The sequence below is a fragment of the Agelaius phoeniceus genome, chromosome 5, assembly GCF_051311805.1.
Source record: "Agelaius phoeniceus isolate bAgePho1 chromosome 5, bAgePho1.hap1, whole genome shotgun sequence".
NCBI lineage: Eukaryota > Metazoa > Chordata > Aves > Passeriformes > Icteridae > Agelaius > Agelaius phoeniceus.
This window is the reverse complement of record NC_135269.1, coordinates 72,232,854-72,253,141: the sequence shown is the minus strand read 5'-3', so window position 1 is coordinate 72,253,141 and position 20,288 is coordinate 72,232,854. Positions and strand designations below refer to the sequence as shown.

Genomic DNA, 20,288 nt, shown 5'->3' with positions numbered 1-20,288 from the left:
CCCCACACCCACCCTGGGCTGGATCCCAGAGGGGACAAAGGAGGGAATCCAGCACTGGATTCCCGGAATGGAAAAATGGGAATATCCAGGAGTGGATTCCCATAATCAACAAAGGAGGGAATCCAGCACTGGATTCCCAGTGTGGAAAAATGGGGATATTCAGGAGTGGATTCCCATCATAAACAAAGGAGGGAATCCAGCACTGGATTCCCAGAGTGGAAAAATGGGGATATTCAGGAGTGGATTCCCATAATCAACAAAGGAGGGAATCCAGCACTGGATTCCCAAAGGGGACAAAGAGCACATCCAGCACTGGATTCCCAGAGTGGAAAAATGGGGATATTCAGGAGTGGATTCCCAGAGGGGACAAAGGAGGGAATCCAGCAGTGGATTCCCAGTGTGGAAAAATGGGGATATCCAGGAGTGGATTCCCATAATAAACAAAGGAGGGAATTAGAGCGGATTCCCAGTGTGGAAAAATGGGATTATCCTGCAGTGGATTCCCAGAATGGAAAAATGGGGATATCCAGGAGTGGATTCCCAGAGGGGACAAAGGGCGCATCCAGCCCTGGATTCCCGGAGTGGGATAAACTCTGTGTTGCTCCATCCCTGTGATTCCCGCCATGGAGGCCCCTGACCTTTCCAAAGGGATGGTTAAACCCTGGATTCCGGGTGGGATATTTTCACAGGAATGTTTGCATTCAGGGGATTCCAGGAGGATCCTCCCAGTGTGTTTTTCTGGATCAAAACCCCCTCCAGTTCCTTCACCACCAGCTCAACACCCCTGCTTTAAGCCAAGCTGCTTTAAGCCAAGCCCAAACTGAGTTTTAACTTTGTGTAACTCCTTCCGTGCCACATCCCTTGATCCCAAGGCCGAGCAGCCCTTCCCACCTGGGAAGTGACTTCCCAAAATGCCACTTAATTCCCAGCTTTTCACCTGGTAATTGGCTGTCGGCTTCTCCCCGAGAGGCTCCCGCCGTCTGCCGCGCCGGGGCTGCGGGGGGGATGAAAAAACCAAGGAAATCACACGGAACGAGGGCGCGCAAACAAATTATCCCTCATTTAAATAAAGCTCCTCGGAGCCTTCCGTGGCTAACGAGTCCTCCTAATAAATGTCACGGAGCAACCGGCCGCGGGCAGCGAGGGACCGGCGGCAATAAAACCGCCCTAATGGTGTTAAACAGCTCCGTGGGAAAGGTTGGGCGTTCGTCAGGGAGGATGGGAGGTGTTGGTGGTTGTTTGCAGGAGATAAATGTCAGGCTGGAGCTGGGGAGGCTGGGAAAAGCCGGGAGCGATTGGAATCTGGCGGCAATAACGCTCCGGCCGCAGAATCCTGTTAGCGTCTGGAGCCTCGTCACTTAGCCGAGGGATTTATGAGCCCTCCTGCCTCAGCCCCGGCTTGTAATGGGATTGTTGGCTGCCGCCGTGATTCAATAACACCTGGAACGTCCCATCCATCTGATCCCAGCGCTGCCGCGGTGTAAATCGAGTTTAGATCCAGATGGGAGACTCTGACGTCCGGCACAGACGTCGGGAGAGAGCCCGGAGTGGGGAATGCTGGGGTTGGGTTTGGTTCTAGGCTTGGCTGGGTTTTTTGGGATGTGTTCATCCCTTACATGGGGCCACCATCCATGAGTTTGAGTTAAAACCCTTCCCAAAGCTCTTCCCAAAGCTCTCTATCCTGGGGAATCGTGGAATTGTAGAATACGAGCTTGGAATTGGATGATCCTTAAGGCCCCTTCCAACCCAAACTGTTCCATGCCTCAGGATGGAAAGGGGGCTGTAAAAATCCTGGAATCCAAATCTCTGTTGGACCCCTCGGATGATTCTGAAGGCCTCTTCCATCCCAAACGATTCCACGTCTCAAATTGGAAGGGATCAATAAAGACCATTGAGTCCAACTTTCTGTTGGAATCCCTGCCTTGGAATTGGATGACTTTTAAGGCCCCTTCCATCCCAACCTGTTCCATGTCCTAAATTTGAAGGGTCTGTAAAAACCCGGAACCCAAATCACTGTTGGACTCCCCTGCCTTGGAACTGGACGATTTTTAAGGCCCCTTCCAACCCAAACTGTTCCATGCCTTGAGTTGGAAAGGGGGCTGTAAAAATCCTGGAATCCAAATCTCTGTTGGACCCCTTGGCCTGGAACTGGATGATTTTCAAGGCTATCCCAAACCGTTCTATGTCCTAAATTTGAAGGGCCTGTAAAAACCCTGGAATCCAAATCTCTCTTGGACTCCCTGCCTTGGAATTGGATGATTTTTAAGGTTCTTTCCATCCCCAACCATTCCATGTCCCAAACAGGAAGGGATCAATAAAGACCATTGAGTCCAACTTTCTGTTGGAATCCCTGCCTTGGAATTGGATGATTTTTGAGGTCCCTTCCATCCCAAACCATTCCATGTCCCAAACTGGAAGGTGTTGGAAGGATCGTGGAGTCCAGCTCCCTCTTAGACTGGAATTTGGAGCGTCCCTTAGAGGATATTTTTGGGGTGACCAAGAGGATTTAATGGCAGTGCTTGATCAAATTTAATTAAACCCCAAACCCCCAGGCTGGAAAAGCATTCCACTGCTCCATCCTCCTAATTTGGAAGAAATTCCCCAAGAACTTCACACTTGAATCCCATAACAAACCCCCACACCTGTAAACTGCAGGACAACACCACAGCTGATTTTGGGGTGTAAGGGTGACAGCTCTGGGGTGTCTTGCCCAGTGCAATGGAATTTTAAATTTATTTTGAATTATTTCTCCAGCTGTGCCATCCATTGTACCCAACCCTCCTCCTCCTCCTCTTCGTCCTGGCGACAAAATCTGAGCATCTTCATCTGCTGGATTACAAGAAATGATCCCAAACTCTCCCTCCTCTTTAATCCTGTCCTGAAGTTTGGATTTTGAGCCCCAAGTACGAGGAATCCTGCCACAAATTCCCCCACAATCCCTCAGTTTCCCCCTGTCCTGTTTTCCCTCTGTCCCACCAATCCAGATGGAATTCCAAGCCCTGGTGAGGAGATCAGGAGGTCCATGGGTGGCTCTTGCCCTGCTCTAGGAGCAGATCTGGCTCTCCCAGGGCCCTTCCCTCTTGGAAAACACTAACAGGAACAGATCCAGTTGTTTTTCCATGAGGAAAAGCTCATGGAAAACACGTTTTTCCATGTTTTTAAGCTGTGGTTTTATCCTTTATTACAACGTTCACAATGCCCTGGACAGGAATAGTCTGGGATGAATGTTTGGTCTCAGAGATGCCATTTCTGCCTGGCTGGAAATTTTAATGGAATTTGCCAAGGATGTGGTGGGAAAAGTGGGACAAAATCAGCCTGGAAACGGCTGCCTCCTCCCAGCTTTTTAAAAGGAGCCCTTTGGAAGGCTGGGATCACCACTGATCCCACGGATATTTAGGTTTTCCTCACTTCCAGGGGCATGGGCTCATGTCACTTCCAAGTGTGTGGGAGCCCTCACTGGGAATCCCATCCCTGCCTCATTCCTGCCCAATTCCAGGGAAGAGGATTTATCATGGAACACTCCAGAGGATTCATTCCATGGTTGGGAAGATGGGAAGGAGGAGGCTGAACTCACCTGCAAGGAGTGGAGGTGGCTCCATGAAGGGCTTCACCAGAGTCTCCCACGTGGTCTTGCCGTGAGTTGTGCCAAGATTTTCTTCCCAATTTCCACCATTCCCGCCGTATTCCTGAGGCTGGGAATACCCTTGGAGTCGCCTGTGGACTTCAGCCACTTCCAGACCTGTGGGTTGAGGGTCACTGAGGATGAATGTGATGCTTTGGGCTGGGCAGATCAGCTCTCCAGGCTCCGTGGGCCATTGGATTTGAGGACTCCATGAGTCCTGGAGTCGATCCTGGGGAACGGTTTGGGATGGTGGAGCAATCCCGGAATTTTGTGGGCAGGGATTGGGATTTCTGTGGGCTCAGCTTTACAAGCTGGGAGTCAGGGAGGGATTGGAGCAGGTCCTGGAGGAGAGGGTGAAAACAGGAGACTTCCAGGTGTCCCTCTGATCCCTCAGATTCCTCTCAGGAAGACCCATCCCCCTCAAACCAGGATCCAAAAGCTGTTGGCGATCCAACATTTTCTGCACCGAACCCCGGAAAAAAACCCCATTTATTCCTAAAAACAACTTTTCACAGTTTTGGGGTGATCTGGGGCAAGGAGAAGATCCTTTCCTGCATGAATTCCCAGCCTTACCCTTTTCCATGGACATCCTTCCCAACTCACCTCCACAACCTGCAGACCAAAGAGACAGGGATGAGTTTGTTTGCTACATTTTTCCCCAACATAAATAAGATTTTCCAAGGAAATAATTATTTTTATGGGTTATTTTTCATCCCTTTCCCCTCTTTTTCAAGGACTCAAATGCTTCCTAATAACTCCAGTGGTGGTGAACCTAAAAATCTTCCATGTCCATGGGGAAAGCCCTGGGAATGGGGCAGGAAGGTTCTGCTAGATCTCAAATAAATGGATTTCTTCAGGGCAAGGAAAGCAAATCCCCAAAACCTTTCAGTGTTGGGATTTTGGGATAAAACCCAAATTTTGTGGGATTTTTTTTTTGGTTGGTGTTTTCTTTTTTTTTTTTTTCTTTTTTTTTTGTGGGTATTTTTTGTTTGTTTGTTTGGTGTTTCTGGGATTTTTGGGGGGTTTCTTTTTGTTTTTTTTTTTTTTTTTGGTGGTGCTGGTGGCAGTTATTCCCTGTGAGAACAGAGAATTCTGTGTGCCAAGGAATGCCACAGAAAACTGGGAATTAAAAGGTCCAGTGACCTCCAAGTGACCCAGCACCTTCCCAATCCACAAGGAAATGGGGCGAAGATTCGCTGACAAAACCAAATGGGAAGGGGGGAGGTTGTTAAGGGATAAAAATGGAGAATTTCAGGAGGTCAGGAATCTGCAGGGCCTGGAATTCCAGACTCCTGGAGAGGGGCCCCAGCTCCACCTGCTGCTGAGGGTGACATTTGGACGCGTGCTGGCGCGGAAATGGCTCCAATTTAGCTGCTGGCAGGGTCACCACGGGGCCAACTCACCACAAATCCCTCTCATTTCGCTCCTCAGCACTTCCTTCACCTCTTCCTCCTGTGCCAGAGTGGGAAAAATGGAATTTAGGGATGAATTCCAGCCCTGGCACCATCTCCCTGCTTGTCCCACCGAGGTGGAGCCGCCTCGTTTGGGGTGCAACAAGAGCAGAGATTTGGTGTCATGGTTCAAGATTTACACCTCATTTTCTCTGGAAATTCCTGGTTTTCCTGCAGCTCCTTTGGCCATGAATGTGACCCAAGTCACACCTCAAACCTGGGCTGGCTTTCCAAGGAGTGTCCCCACCCTTCTGGCATTGTCCCACTGATGTGGAGCCGCCTCATTTGGGGTGCAATGAGAGCAGAGGTTTGGTGTCAAACCAAGGGAGCTTGGTTCAAGATTTCCACCTCATTCCCTCTGGAAATTCCTGGTTTTCCTGCAGCCAGCTCCTCTGGCCATGAGGAATGGGATCCCAACCCAAGTCACCCCTCAAACCTGGGCTGGCTGTCCAAGGAGTGTCCCCACCCTCCTGACGTTGTCCCACCGAGGTGGAGCCGCCTCATTTGGGGTGCAATGAGATTGGAGATTTGGTGTCACGGGAAGCTCCACCCAAGATTTGTGGCTCATTCCCTTTGGGAATTCCTGGTTTTCCTGCAGCCAGCTCCTCTGGCCGCGAGGAATGGGACCCCAAAGCAAGTCACACCTCAAACCCAGGCTGGCTTTCCAAGGAGTGGGTGATTTTTAAGGCCTCTTCCATCCCAAACCATTGCATGTCCCAAACTGGAAGGGATCAATAAAGACCATCGAGTCCAGCTCTCTGCTGGAATCCCTGCCTTGGAATTGGAAGGTTTTTAAGGGCTCTTCCATCCCAGATCATTCCATGTCCCAAACTGGAAGGGTCTGTAAAAACCCTGGTCACCCCTCAAGCCTGGGCTGAGTGTCCCCACCCTCCTGGCATTGTCCCCAAAGCCACAATCTCCCAAACTTCCCTGAGCTCTGGAAAGCCACGGAGCCACCTGCATCCAAATTATCCTCCAGGACTGCTCCTTGGGAAAGTGGAACCACATCTGATCATTTGGAGCTGCACCTCCTCCTGCTTTCTCTGCTTCTGTCCCAGCCAACACTGTTCCCCACGGAACGAGACATCCAATCTCATGGATTTGGAGCCCATCCTTCATCCCTGGCACAGCCAACAGCCACTGATCCCTTTGGGAATCTTCCCTGTGGGATGGTCGATGTCCTGCTGGACTTCCTGGGCTCATCACCTCTCATCCTTCATGGGGTTCCAAATTTTGGGGCATTTTCCCATGTAGGGAGCTGGAATTTTCAGCAGCCCAAATTTAGGGAGATCCTTTCCCTGCTAAAATTAATCCTGCTTGGAAAATTAATCCACACTCTGAGAAAATGGAAATATTGTCTCGGGTCAATCAAGTGGCACAAAATCCGGGGTGGAGGGAGCTGCCACAGGAATTTCGTCCTGATCCCTGTGGCTCAAACCCTCCTTCTTCCTCAGGATTTGGAAGCCCAGGGCAGCAGCTTTTCCCTAAAGGCTTTGAAAATGGGGCACATTTCCTGTTTTTCCTTTGCTTGGATCAGCCCTGGAGCACCAGCCCTGTTGGACAATCAGGAGCTGGGAGTCCTGGCAAAGATGGGGGAGGAAAAATCTGCCTGGCACTTTGGGCTTGGCTTTGTAGAGCCCAGCTCTGCTCCTGCTCTGCCACCCCTGGGTAACACCCACAGCCTCATTTCCCAGATATTCCCAGAGCAAATCCCTTTCTCAGCATTTCCCTCCTCCCCTCGGCCTCTTCTTGGGGCTGTTTGGCCGATTTTCTCCATTTTCCCCCCGAAATGGGAAACGATCCCGGGAGAAATCACTCACGGAAAGGCCCGGCTCTCCCTTGGCTCCTTTCTGCCCGGCGGGACCATTTTCCCCCTGTTAAAAACACTTGGATCATTATCACATCACTGGAGATTGTCCATGGAATGCTCTGGGGATAAGTGCTCCTCAGGGATGACAGCTCCAAAGGGAGATGGGTAAAAAGCCTCGCGTGTTTTCCTGTAAATTTTAGGGATATCTGCGGGAGGCTCAGTGGGCTGACAGGCACGGCCTCATCCACGTGCCCGTCAGATCATCCCAGATTTTTTGGGAGCTCTGCTCCATCACAACAATATTCATTAAAAAACAGGAGCTGAGAGCCAGCAGCTGTTTCCCAAGCCTTGGCATCCTGATCCTGGGATAATTAACAACTTGATGTCCTGATCACTTGCAATTATCTCTCCATGGAGAGGTCAAATCTTCCCCTGAAGAGATGAGAAAGGAGGGGAGGAAAGGGGAGGGAAAATCTCCAGAGGGAAATGAGCTGGGAGATGAAATCCATGGATCAAGTCAGGTTTGTTTTCCATCTGGAAGAGGTGGATACATGGAGAGGGTCTGGCCTGCACAGAATCTTTGGGAATCAGCTCAAGCAGAAGGTTTGAAACTGGAGCTGCAGTTCCAGTGCTGGAAAGATGGAAAAACCAGGAGATGTTGAGCTTTGTCAACAAGGGATAAAAACACCCTGACAAATTTTCCGCTCAGAACTGCTGGAAACTGGATTTGTGGATTAAGGGTGCTTCAAAATATTAAAGGACAAGGAGCACAAGAAGGATGATCCCAATTAAAGCCGGAAGGATCATTTTTCTCAATCCATGCTCACTTCCAGTGCCAGGAAAAATCACATTATCCACCAGCAGCACATGGAGTTACAGCAGTGCCACTCCTGACCCTAAAATCCCTTGGGACATTGGGGTTTGCAGGGTGTAGGGACTGACCCCAAACTGGCTGGGATCCAAAGCTCTCGTTGGAATTCTCTGCTGAGCGTTAATTATGCATTAATTACCCTGCAGTGATTATTGGCTCATTCCTGCTCAGCCTCGGGGATGTGCTGATCCAAAGTTTGTTGTTTTCCCAGAGGAATATTCCCCCCAGCTGGAGACACCTCCAGGCAGGAATTTGGGCAGCACTGCCCATGCCCAGCGCCTGGAATTCGGGATTCCAATGGCTCTGCTCTTGTTGGAAAATCTGGAGAGCCGAGAAATGAAACCTGGAAGTTCCAAGGTTCATCCAACCCCAGTTTGGAATTTTGGGAACCCCACTGGATCATTCCCATACTGACCGCTTCTCCTTTTGGCCCATCCATGCCCGGGGGTCCCTGGAGGCAGAGCTGGGATCTCCCTCTTTTCCCTGGTGGACCCTGGAGAGGAAAAGGAGAGGTTCTGTCAGCACTTCCAGAGATATCCCACTTTTTTTTTTTTTTTTGGGATTTTCCCCCTAAAATCCAATCTGGGATGGGAATCTGGAATTTTTTCCCCTCTCTCCCAACCCCGCAAGCCATTCCTGGAGCTTCTCCTTTAATTCCAGGAGAAGCCAAGGAGCAGTGTGGGTGGAAAGAGTGGCACCTCACAGCCTCTCTTTAATCAGTGTCCAAAAAAAAAAAAAGTCATTTATTATCCCAGACAGGCTTTTCTGGGCTCGCTAATAACATCAAAAATTCCAGCCTTTTTAAATATCCATGAGGGAATCTTGTACTTTCGGCTCCCTCCTCCCTCCTGTGACTCCTTTGATTTATTTTTCATGGCAAGGCACAGCCTGGGGAGCAAGAGAAGAAAGAATAATTTTGTTTCCATGGGCTGGAGCGGGATTTAATCCATATTTTATTGTTCTGGAAGGACCTTTTCCCACCTTCTTCCTACCTTCTTCCTATAACCACCCTTCAAAATTCCTTTTAAAGATCCCTGTCACACTTCCAGCATCTTTATGCAGTGACTTGAAGCTCTTATCTTTAAGGAAGATGCCAATTTCCAGAGGTGTTTTCCAGGTAAAATTCAGCTTCCAAAAAGGCAAATTAGCAGGGAGAAAATCCAAGTGTCTTTGGGGGAAAAATAAGAGAAATATTTAGGAGTTATTTTAAAGTTGATTTTGTGATAAAGGAGTTGATTAGGGAGATTTGGTGCCACAAACAAAAATAATTATTGGGAATTTCTGGATGTGGGTTGAGTTCCTTGCTTATCCTTTCTGCCCTGCATCCTTCTTCTTGCCCTAAATCCCCTTTTTTGGGGGGGAATTCCATAGGATCACATATTTTTGGCTTTCTGAAGAGCAGCCTCGTGCTCTGATCAACATCTCCTGTTCCTGATATTGATATCGTAGTTTTTAATTACATAATTAATTTAAAAATTGTTTTTCATGTGGAATTTGCCAAAATCCTGCTAATATTTGATCCCGATGGAGCTGATGTGGTGTAGGAGTTGTCAGTGGATATCAGCTTGGGAAAAAAAAGTGGGAAAATTCTGCTGGAATGAGATGGAATTGAGATTTTTTAGGGACCCATCCACATCAGAATTCCTGCAAAGATCTGCAGGACCAGGAGAACTTGGAGATCCAGGAGAGTGGATCTGATGAGATCCAGACTTAGATTTTCCCAGAAAATTGGGAATTGTCCCAGCTTCCATCCTCTAAAATCCAAATTATTGCCAGGATTCAAGCAGGATAAAACTTGGTTTTCCAGGTTATTTTATTCCAATTTTTCTTTGATTCTTGGATCATCCAGGTAATTTTTGTGTTCTTTAATCCAAGCCTGAAACTCTCCCAGCAAAACCACAAAGGGAATTTTCATTTCCATCTTTTTTTTCACTTTGGAAAGTTATTTATTTCTCAGAGCTGTCTCAAGAAAACTTCCAGGGCAAGGTGATCCTGCTCATCGATGGAATTAACATCTCATTTCCCAGGATTTTTTTTCCCTGCATTTCTAAAGGTGCCCAGCGTGGCTGGAATGCAAAAATATTCATTAAAAACGGGAGCTGAGAGCCAGCGGCTCCTTCCCAACCCCTGGCATCCTGATCCTGGGATAATGAACCACTTGGTGTCCTGATCACTTGGAATTATCTCTCCATGGAGAGGTCAGATCTTCCCCTGGAGAGAGGGAAAGGAGGGGAGGAGACGGGAGGGAAAATGTCCAGAGGGAAAGGAACTGGGAGAGGGAATCCGTGGATCAGGATCCCGCGGGAAAAGGGAATGTGGGAGAGCTTGGGAGAGCAGGGACACGGGGACATGGGGACACTTCAGGGGTGTTCATGCACATGAGGGTGTCCAGGAGTGGATCCCTGTGGGATTTGGGATCTGCGGGATTCCTGTGGGATTCAGGACCTGTGGAGTTCAGGACCTGTGGGATTTCTGTGGGATTCAGGGCCTGCTGGAATTCAGGATCACTGGCATTGTGGGATTCAGGACCAGCTGGGATTCCTGTGGGATTCAGGATCTGCTGGGATTTAGGACCCACTGGGATTCCTGTGGGATTCAGGACCTGTGGGATTCCCATGGGATTCAGGACCTGCTTGGATTCCCATGGGATTTGGGATCTGTGGGATTCAGGACCAGCTGGGATTCAGGATCACTGGCATTTGGGACCTACTGGGATTTGAGACCTGCTGGGATTCCTGTGGGATTCAGGACCCACTGGGATTCAGGACCCACTGGGATTCCTGTGGGATTCAGGACTCACTGGGATTCAGGACCCACTGGGATTCCTGTGGGATTCAGGACCTGTGGAGTTCAGGATCTGTGGGATTTCTGTGGGATTCAGGACCTGCTGGGATTTCCGTGGTATTTGGGATCTGTGGGATTCAGGGCCTGCTGGAATTCAGGATCACTGGCATTTGGGACCGACTGGGATTTGGGACCTGCTGGGATTCCTGTGGGATTCAGGACCTGTGGAGTTCAGGATCTGTGAATCCTGTGGGATTCAGGACCTGTGGGATTCCTGTGGGATTCAGGACCTGTGGAGTTCAGGATCTGTGGGATTTCTGTGGGATTCAGGACCTGCTGGGATTCCCGGGGTATTTGGGATCTGTGGGATTCAGGGCCTGCTGGAATTCAGGACTTGTGGGATTTAGGATCACTGGCATTTGGGAACTACTGGGATTTGGGACCTGCTGGGATTCCTGTGGGATTCAGGACCTGTGGAGTTCAGGATCTGTGAATCCTGTGGGATTCAGGCCCTGCTGGGATTCCTGTTGGATCCAGGATCTGTGGGATTCAGGACTTGTGGGATTTGGGACCTGCTGGGATTCAGGACCCACTGGGATTCCTGTGGGATTCAGGACCTGTGAAGACCTGTGGGACTCCTGTGGGATTCAGGACCTGCTGGGATTGAGGCCCTGTGAGATTCAGGACCTGCTGGAATTCGGGACCTGTGGGATTTCTGTGGGATTCCTGTGGGACTCAGGACCTGCTGGGATTTGGGACCTGCTGGGATTCGGGACCTGTGGGATTCAGGACGTGCTGGGATTGAGGACCTGTGGAATTCAGGATCTGTGGGATTCAGGACCTGATGGGATTCCCGTGGGATTCGGGATCTGCTGCTCACCTGTGGGCCTGGCTCCCCCTGTGGCCCTCGAGGTCCAGCTGCTCCGGCCCCTCCAGGCTTCCCAGGCCATCCCGCTTGTCCCTTGAATCCTCCCAGCCCAGGAACTCCCTTGGCTCCCTGGGAATCACAGGGGTTTTAGGGATGGGGCAGCCACACCTCAGCCAAACCCTTCCATGCCATTGGGAATATGGAAACACCTCCCACATTCCTTGGTGTGGGAGCTCTGCTTTCCACCTTTCCTAGTCCAGAAGGTGCTTGGTGACTTGGATTTTCCATCCAACTGCTCCCTGGAATCCCTAAATTCCCAGCTCACCTAAACAGAACCCTGGGAAAAATGAGGAAAGAGGAAGATCCCAAACCTATAAATTTCACCTTCACTACTGAGCTTTCTCCCAGAGCTGCTGGAACAGAAAATATTCCCATGAAACCCAGCAGAAGGAAAAATCCAACACCCAGCAGTGGTGGAAAACAAATCCGTGGGAGAGCAGAAGGCCAGGAGAGGACGGGAATGACAATTCCCTGGGAATGATCTCCAGGCCACCAACCAGAGACTTCAAGAGGTGGCTCGGCCATCAGGGAATGGGAAACAGATTTGTTGTCAATAAAATCCTTTAAGATCCCAAATCCATTGGAGACTGGAATGCGGGAAGGGCCTGAGGGGCTGGAAAATGCCAAGAGATTTGATGGAGGCTGCTGAAAGTTCGTTTGGTTTTTTTCCCCTCCTTAAAAATTTACTGTTTTAACAGAAATCCCGTTTTTTTTCCCCCTATAGAAAAGCACAAATTTAGGTGTGGTTTTTTTTAAAGAATAAAGCAGGAATGCTGAGAAGGAGGATTGGTGGGGAGTGATCCAGGTGGGAATTCCTCAAAGAGATGGGAACAGAACTCGGGATCTGCTTGGAGACCTTTCCCATTTCCCATGCCAAGGTGGCCACAGCCTGATCCACTTCCATCCCAGGGATTTACCCGGGAATGGTGATGGAATAACTCTGCCAGTGAATCCCAGCCCCTCTGGATGGCTTCTCCTCACACCAAACTGGCTCCTCCTGGGATTTTATCCATGCACAGAGGGGAATTTAAGGAGACCTCTCTCTCCTGCCCTTTTCCAACTGCATTCCCTGGAACCCTAACATTCCAGCCAGTTGACATTTCCCCTCTGGAAAGGGCACCAGTGATGTGGAAAATGTTAAATTTTGTTAACTGCACCTGATGGATGTGGGATTTATTCCTTGGAGAAGGCAGCATGCTCAGCACCAACCTTTTCTCCTTTCTCCCCAGGAATTCCCGAGGCGCCGTCGCTCCCTGAGGCTCCTGGCTCGCCCTGGAAGGAGCCAAGGTAAAATCATGGCTAACGTGGGCTTGGAAAGGCTGGGATTTTGGGAATTAACTGGTTTTTCCTTGGATTAGAGTTTTTTACTGAGTGTCACCTCAGTCTGGGCGCTGGTGGTATTCCAGGAGAGGGAAAATTCCCATTAAAATGGAAAAGAGCCTGTGGAGCATCGGGATTGGGATGGATGAACTCAGCTGAGGAGGTGAGTAAAGATCCCAATCCCAATATCCAAGAATCCTCACCCAATCCAGGCTGATTTATGGGAACAGATCCAGGAAAACCCAATTTATGCCCTCTGGAAGAAATGGGCATTTTCCAGAGGTGGATTTGGGAAAACTTCTGGGAAAACTCTTGTGGGATGACCTTTAATGTCCCTTCCCAAAGCATTCCATGATTCTGGGGTGGTTCAGATCCTCACCTTTGGTCCATGCTGTCCATTCAGTCCTGGAATTCCTGCTTTTCCAGGACTACCAACTTCTCCCTGTGGATGGAAAAGCAGTGGAGGGGCTGTGAGGACAAAGAGCCCCAAAAACATTGGGAAAACTCTGGAAAAGCAAGGAAAGGGATAACCCAGGGATGACACACCGAGATGAAATCTCACCTCAGCCCAGAAATTTCAGATCACTAAAATTTAACTAGTAACAAATGAGACAAATTAACAAACTAACACTAATTTAACTCTTAACCAAGATAATTGGGAATCCTTAAAACTGGAAATCCTTAAAACTGGAAATCCTTAAAACTGGAAATTATCCCAACTCCAAGCTCTCCTGGAGGGAAGTAGGAGGGGAATTCCCCAGATAAAAATTCAGTTACCAAATGGAGCGGGGCTGATGAATCCAAATGTTAATAACAACAATAATAAAAATAATATTAATTTAAAAAATTATTATAACCACAGTAATAACCACAGCATTGCCTCTGCCACCAACAGCTCCCATTTCTCTTATCAAGCTTCCCAATCCCTCCATAAAAAGCCCATTAAGGCTCATTAGATGTTGTTTACTGATAAGGAACTAATGGTGATGATAAGAGCCGGGCACCAATTTAGACCTGAGCCCAGGCCGTTGCTAAGCCACGGATCAGGAGGGATTTGGGCTGGGTTTAGCTTCGTTTTTAACCCTAGATTATCCCAAAGTTCCCTGCAATCCTTAAAGCTTCCCGATCCGTGATTCCCTGCTCTTCACAAGCCTTACAAGAGGGATTTTCTGCCCAAAATGGGGTGGATTCCTCAGGATTCCATGCCACGGATCAGGAGGGATTTGGGCTGGGTTTAGTTTCGTTTTTAACCCTAGATTATCCCAAAATTCCCTGCAATCCTTAAAGCTTCCCAATCCGTGATTCCCTACTCTTCATAGGCCTTCCAGGAGGGATTTTCTGCCCAAAATGGGGTGGATTCCTCAGGATTCCATGCCACGGATCAGGAGGGATTTGGGCTGGGTTTAGCTTAGTTTTTAACCCTAGATTATCCCTAAGTTCCCTGCAATCCTTAAAGCTTCCTGATCCACGATTCCCTGCTCCTCATAGGCCTTCCAGGAGGGATTTTCCCCCAGAAATGGGGTGGATTCCTCAGGATTCCATGCATGAAGCTTTCCTGGGAATGGGTAGGAAGCAGTTTTGGGAATGGGGCAGCTGGAGCAGGGTGGAAAGCTGGGCTTGGCTGGGCTTGGCTCACCTTGGCACCTTTGGCTCCGGGAGCGCCGATCCGGCCTGGAAGGCCCCGCAAGCCCTGGGAATTAAGGAGATCACAGGGAATGAGGGCAGAGGAGGAATTCTGGGGCTGCTGGAAGCTCCTTCCCCATCCCTGCTCATCCCAGCCTTTATTTCCCAGGATCATGGAGTGGTTGAGGGTGGAAGGAGCTCTGGAGAAACTTTCTCCAACCCCAGATCCATGCAGTGCCAACCAAAGCTGCTCCACCACGTTCCCAGGGATTTTGGGCATCTCTCCAAGGAGTGGGATTTCCCAGGATCTCATCCATGTCCTACCTTTGTCCCTTTCTGCCCGGTGTCACCAGTGGTCCCAGGGTCACCTTTCCCTCCCTACATGGGAAAAAAGGACAAAGGAGGTGAATTTTCAGGAATAATGGGTCAAAATCCCAAGCACGTGCTGGAAGTTTTTTGGAAGCCTCCCTGTGGTGAGAGAGCTGATCCCAGGAAATCCATGAGGGATTTAGTGAAGGATTCCTTGGCTTCCTGCTCTCCACCAGGCAGGGAGGGACTTGGGATGTGAAGGGAATTGAAATTTGGGCATTGGTAAGAAACAGAGGAAAACTCAGGCTGGGAAACATGGGATAAGTAAGAAATTTTGGGATATGGACATGCTGGGAACTGGAGGAGGACAAGTCCTAAAAACCAGGCCAGGATGTGCATTGGAGACTTTTCCAGGATTTGGGAAAGACCCTGAGGAAAGCCCTGAGGCCTTTAGGGGGTGGGAAGGGAAAGGAATGTGGGATCCAGGATGGCAGAGACAGGAATGTGGGATTTGGGAAGGAGCAGACAGGAATGTGGGATCCAGGATAGCATAGACAGGAATGTGGGATTTGGGAAGGCACAAAAGGAGTGTGGGATCTGGGAAGGAAGGAGCAGACAGGAATGTGGGATCCAGGAAGGCCCAAAAGGAATGTGGGATCCAGGAAAGCACAGACAGGAATGTGGGATCTGGGAAAGTCCAAAAGGAATGTGGGATTTGGGAAGGCACAAAAGGAGTGTGGGATCTGGGAAGGAGGGGACAGGAATGTAGGATTTGGGAAGGAGCAGACAGGAATGTGGGATTTGGGAAGGAGCAGACAGGAATGTGGGGTCCAGGAAGGCCCAAAAGGAATGTGGGATCCAGGAAAGCACAGACAGGAATGTGGGATCCAGGAAGGTCCAAAAGGAATGTAGGGTCTGGGAAGGAGGGGACAGGAATGTGGGATTTGGGAAGGAGGGGACAGGAATGTGGGATTTGGGAAGGAGCAGACAGGAATGTGGGATCTGGGAAAGTACTAAAAGGAATGTGAGATGTGGGGAAAGTGCAGACAGGAATGTGGGAAAGCACAGACAGGAATGTGGGATTTGGGAAAGAGCAGACAGGAATGTGGGGTCCAGGAAGGCCCAAAAGGAATGTGGGATCCGGGAAAGCACAGACAGGAATGTGGGATTTGGGAAAGAGCAGACAGGAATGTGGGATCCAAACATTCCAAACAATCCTGCCACTCACCGGCTTCCCCTTCTGTCCCTGAAGGCCTCTGTCCCCTTTGGCTCCCTTAATCCCGTTTTTCCCATCCAGTCCTGCTGCACCCTGCCAGAAAGTTGGGAAAAAATTCATCCCAGAGCCCATTTTTTTTCAGGAAAGAGGGATGAGGACAGTCCAGGATGGAATCCCAACTGTAGGATCCCTCAATCCGAGGGCAGAAGCTCCCCCAGGACCAGCCCCAAGAGCTGAGGCTGGGATTTAACTCCCACTCCTCACCCCAATCCCATGGATTGTAAATCCCTGGAAAATGAAACCCGGGAGGGGATGAATTTGTAATTCCAGCTGGGGGAATTGTGGCAGCAAAAGGGTCATTCCAGGCAGGGAGATTTGGATGGGGTGGGAATGGGAACAGGGATTTAAGGGATGATTTAAGGGGGCTGCAGGATTTTTATCCTGTTGTGGAATTTTTTGGCTTTTGGAGCCACATCCGGCACTGGGACCTCATTTCATGGAGTCTCCCATTGTTGTGGTAGCAAATAAACCTGCTAAAAATCCTCTTTTTTTAAAATTTTTAAATTTTAATTTTTTTTCCCAAGTTTGCTGCAGTCTCCTCATCCCATCCTGGCCAATTTTGATGGCATTTTCCAGCACCTGGATGTGAAGGAAAAATTGGATTTATCCCCACTTGAGCCCCTCTCAGGGGAGAATGAATTGGCTGCTTGAGCAAATCAGGAGCTGAACAAGTGGAATTCTCTGCTTGGAATTTGTTTGCTGTGGTTGTTGGAGGGAAACAAATTCATTAAGATAAAAAAACAAAAATCAGATTTGTGTGCCAGGGACTCCCTGGATCAGGGGAAATCCATGTTCCTCCATATTCCAGGCACGGATATCTCTTTATTGGTAACAATTTGTTGACACAATCAATAGAAAATTCCATCTGGGGATGTAAATAAACCATAAAACCCTGGGAAAATGGGAATATTTCTGTTTGCTGGGGCAGATTGGAGGGTAATAAACCATTTGTGTGGTGGTTAAATCCCACAAATCCAGGATACCTTCAAGTGCCTGCAGTTTTGAAGGAGCTGGGAGCTGGGATCAGACCAGGAATGGCTCAAAAAGCTTCTTTTTGTGCACTAAAAAACCTGACAATAATTAGAGTTCTCCTAATTTAATTCAATTTAAATTTAATTTAAGCTTTAATATTTCTCTTAATTATCCCAAATATCTCCAGTGCCAGGTTTTCCACATTTTCCTGTCCAACTCATCTTCCTGCTTTCCATGAGATCCTTCTCGTCCTGAGAGAATCCCAGCTGGTTTTAGGAAAAGTTACACTCACTTAAAGATATGCTGAAGGAAAGCTGGGTCTGAGTCTGGCCTACTTGGTCCAGGCAACATAAATAATATTTAGACCTGGGTTTTATCTCTCTATAATTGGTTTGTTGCTTATCCTGGGCTGGAGAGATTTTGGAATGTGGATTGGAATATTTAAAATCATAAGGACGTGCTGGAAATTGGGTCTGAGTCTGGCCTACTTAGTCCAGGCAACATAAATGAGATTTAGACCCAGGTTTTACCTCTCTATAAGTGGTTTCCTGCTTATCCCAGGCTGGAGAGATTTTGGAATGTGGATTGGAATATTTAAAATCATAAGGACGTGCTGGAAGGCTGGGTCTAAGCCTGGCCTACTTAGTTCAGGCAACATAAATAAGATTTAGACCCGGGTTTTATCTCTCCCTAAGTGGTTTCCTGCTGGAGGGATTTTGGAATATGGATTGGAAAGCGTAAAATTGGGATTGAACATGGCCTGAAAGGGAAGAAGGTCATGGAGGTGATGCTTTCCTAGGGCAGGGAAAAGATGGGATTGGAGAAATTTAAAGAGAAAATAAAAGGGGGGAGAAAAGAAAAAAAAAAAGAAGAAAATGCAAAGAAGCCAAATGGAAATTCGTTCCCTCAGATTTCCATCCCGGTGTCGTGCCAGAGAAGTCAAGGCCGGACAATAAATGGGAGCAAATTAAAATTTAAATGGCAATTTAAAGGCAATTACTGCGGGAATACTGGAAACAGACCCCGGCTCTTTGGATTTGGGATTCAAACCTTGCTGGAACTGCGCTGCCAACGCTGCGGGTCCACGCAGAGAGGCTGAGTCACCAACGCTGTGACGCAGGCAGAGGAACCTTGGATCCTCCCTGGCTCCAGGGCAAGAATTCCTGCGGGCTGGAGGCAGGGAGGAGCCGGGGAGGAGCTGGGAATGAGCAGGGACGCGCTGGAATCCATCGGGATGCTCCCCCCAAAGGATGGAGCCCTTTGAAGGCACACATCAAAAGGAGGATGAATTCCCAAACTTCTCCTAAAAGGGTTTCCACCTCCCGGGCTCCCGCTCCTCAGTATTTGATGGGATGATGGGAATGGAATCTCCACCCTGGAGCTCCAGCCGTGGCTTTAGCCCTTCCCTGCTGGGTTTTGGTTGGGTTTATTTGCTGCAGTTTTGAGCAACTTTCCCCCCCTCCAAAAATTTGGTGTTTGGGGTGGGAATTGCCTGGTTTGGTGGAAAATTCCCTGGTTTGGTGGAAAACTCCCCTTGGCTGGGGGTTTGGAATGAGAGGATCTGGAAGGGAATGATCCAACCTTCAGCCTTTTAGGATTCTGGGTGATCCCAGTTTTCCTGGGAGATTTAATGTCCACCACAAACTCAAATTCCTGCTTATAAACCATTCCCTCTCCTGCTGAACTTTTCCAGGGATTCAGAATCCCTGGAAAATCAAAACAGGGAGGAAGAAACGAGGGAAAAGCGCATTAAAACCCAGAGTTTTGGGGAGAATAACGGGTTAACCCGTGGCTATTTTAATGCACAATCACAGGGAATAAAGAAGAGGAGCTGGGAGTCTGAGTCCATGATCCAAATGAGGAGTTAAAGGGTTTCCACCTCCCGGGCTCCTGCTCCTCAGTATTTGATGGGATGATGGGAATGGAATCTCCACCCTGGAGCTCCAGCCGTGGCTTTAGCCCTTCCCTGCTGGGTTTTGGTTGGGTTTATTTGCTGCAGTTTTGAGCAACTTTTTGCCTCAAAAATTTTGGTTTTTGGGGTGGGAATTGCCTGGTTTGGTGGAAAATTCCCTGGTTTGGTGGAAAACTCCCCTTGGCTGGGGGTTTGGAATGAGAGGATCTGGAAGGGAATGATCCAACCTTCAGCGTTTTAGGGTTCTGGGTGATCCCAGTTTTCCTGGGAGATTTAATGTCCACCACAAACTCAAATTCCTGATTATAAACCATTCCCACTCCTGCTGAACTTTTCCAGGGATTCAGAATCCCTGGAAAACCAAAACAGGGAGGAAGAAACGAGGAAAAAGCGCATTAAAACCCAGAGTTTTGGGGAGAATAACGGGTTAACCCGTGGCTATTTTAATGCACAATCACAGGGAATAAAGAGGAGCTGGAAGCCTGAGTCCATGATCCAAATGACGAGTTAATGGGAATAAAAGGCAGCAATTGGAACATAAAAGAGGGAAGTGAGGCAGGAACAGCAAAATAAAAAGGGAGCAGAGCTTTTATAAAAGAGGGGGAAGGAGGGGGAGGCGCCTGGAATATTAAAGCTGAACCTGTGTGGGAAGTCAAGGGGATCCATTGAAATTCTCTGAGGAATAATTGCAGGGAGAAGACACAGATGCTGTCAGCTCTGTTGGGAACTTCCATGGATCAGAAAAATCGGGAGAGTAAATGGATGAGGGCGCCGAAATCGCGGCCAGGGAATTCAGCAGGAGCAGCAATTGTGGGCAATTTGTGGGAATAAAAGATGGGATTAGGGGGAAATGAAGGAAAATGAGGAGCACAGGGCTCTACCTGGAAGATTTGGTGTTGGATCCAGGCAGGATGGGAGTTCTGTCCTTGGGAAAAGAGGATTTGGGAATGAGGGACAGCTCAGGAATAACTCAGGGAAGGAATAATCAAAGTGGGAGCACTTAGGAAGTGAAGTGGGAGCTTAATTCCCATCAGGATCCTCCCTAAGGCGCCTGAATGGATGGGAATGATGCGTGAGAATTCCCTAAATCTTCCAATAAAACCAGTGGGAAGTGAACCTGGCAGAGGTGGCCCCAGGTGGGATGAATTCCAGAATTTATCATGGATCCTCCAGCAGCGTCCCAGCTCGGATCTGGCTTTTGCAATTTTGGGAATGCGGTGAGGGACCAAATCCCATCTTAGCATCCCAGGATATTTCCAAAAGGAAAATTCCTTTGCTTTGCTCAGATGGTGGATGGCAGGACACCACTCTGTGGGAATTATTATCCCCAAAATCCAGGGAAAACCAGGATGCTGGGACCCTTTGCACTCAGCAGCCTTTGCTCCATTCCTGGATGGATTCACCCCATGG

General features: G+C 48.8%; 1 protein-coding gene across 3 annotated transcripts in view; it reads right to left on the bottom strand.

The window, feature by feature from the left end:
- LOC129119670 (uncharacterized) overlaps nt 1-20,288 on the bottom strand; it is a 110,202-nt gene that overhangs the window by 1,845 nt on the left and 88,069 nt on the right. The window contains exons 72-83 of one of the 3 annotated variants that reach the window (XM_077179286.1): nt 15,947-16,027; nt 14,734-14,787; nt 14,423-14,476; nt 13,166-13,228; nt 12,676-12,738; nt 11,419-11,535; nt 8,170-8,247; nt 6,894-6,947; nt 5,026-5,074; nt 4,196-4,234; nt 3,575-3,739; nt 938-994 (exon numbers count right to left, since the gene is read on the bottom strand). In XM_077179286.1, coding sequence (XP_077035401.1) covers nt 938-994; nt 3,575-3,739; nt 4,196-4,234; nt 5,026-5,074; nt 6,894-6,947; nt 8,170-8,247; nt 11,419-11,535; nt 12,676-12,738; nt 13,166-13,228; nt 14,423-14,476; nt 14,734-14,787; nt 15,947-16,027 — 874 coding nt within the window. Of the gene's footprint in view, nt 1-937; nt 995-3,574; nt 3,852-4,195; nt 4,235-5,025; nt 5,075-6,893; nt 6,948-7,893; nt 8,076-8,169; nt 8,248-11,418; nt 11,536-12,675; nt 12,739-13,165; nt 13,229-14,422; nt 14,477-14,733; nt 14,788-15,946; nt 16,028-20,288 lie in introns of those variants that run through there. The other 2 variants (XM_077179287.1, XM_077179288.1) reach the window with 2 other exon arrangements.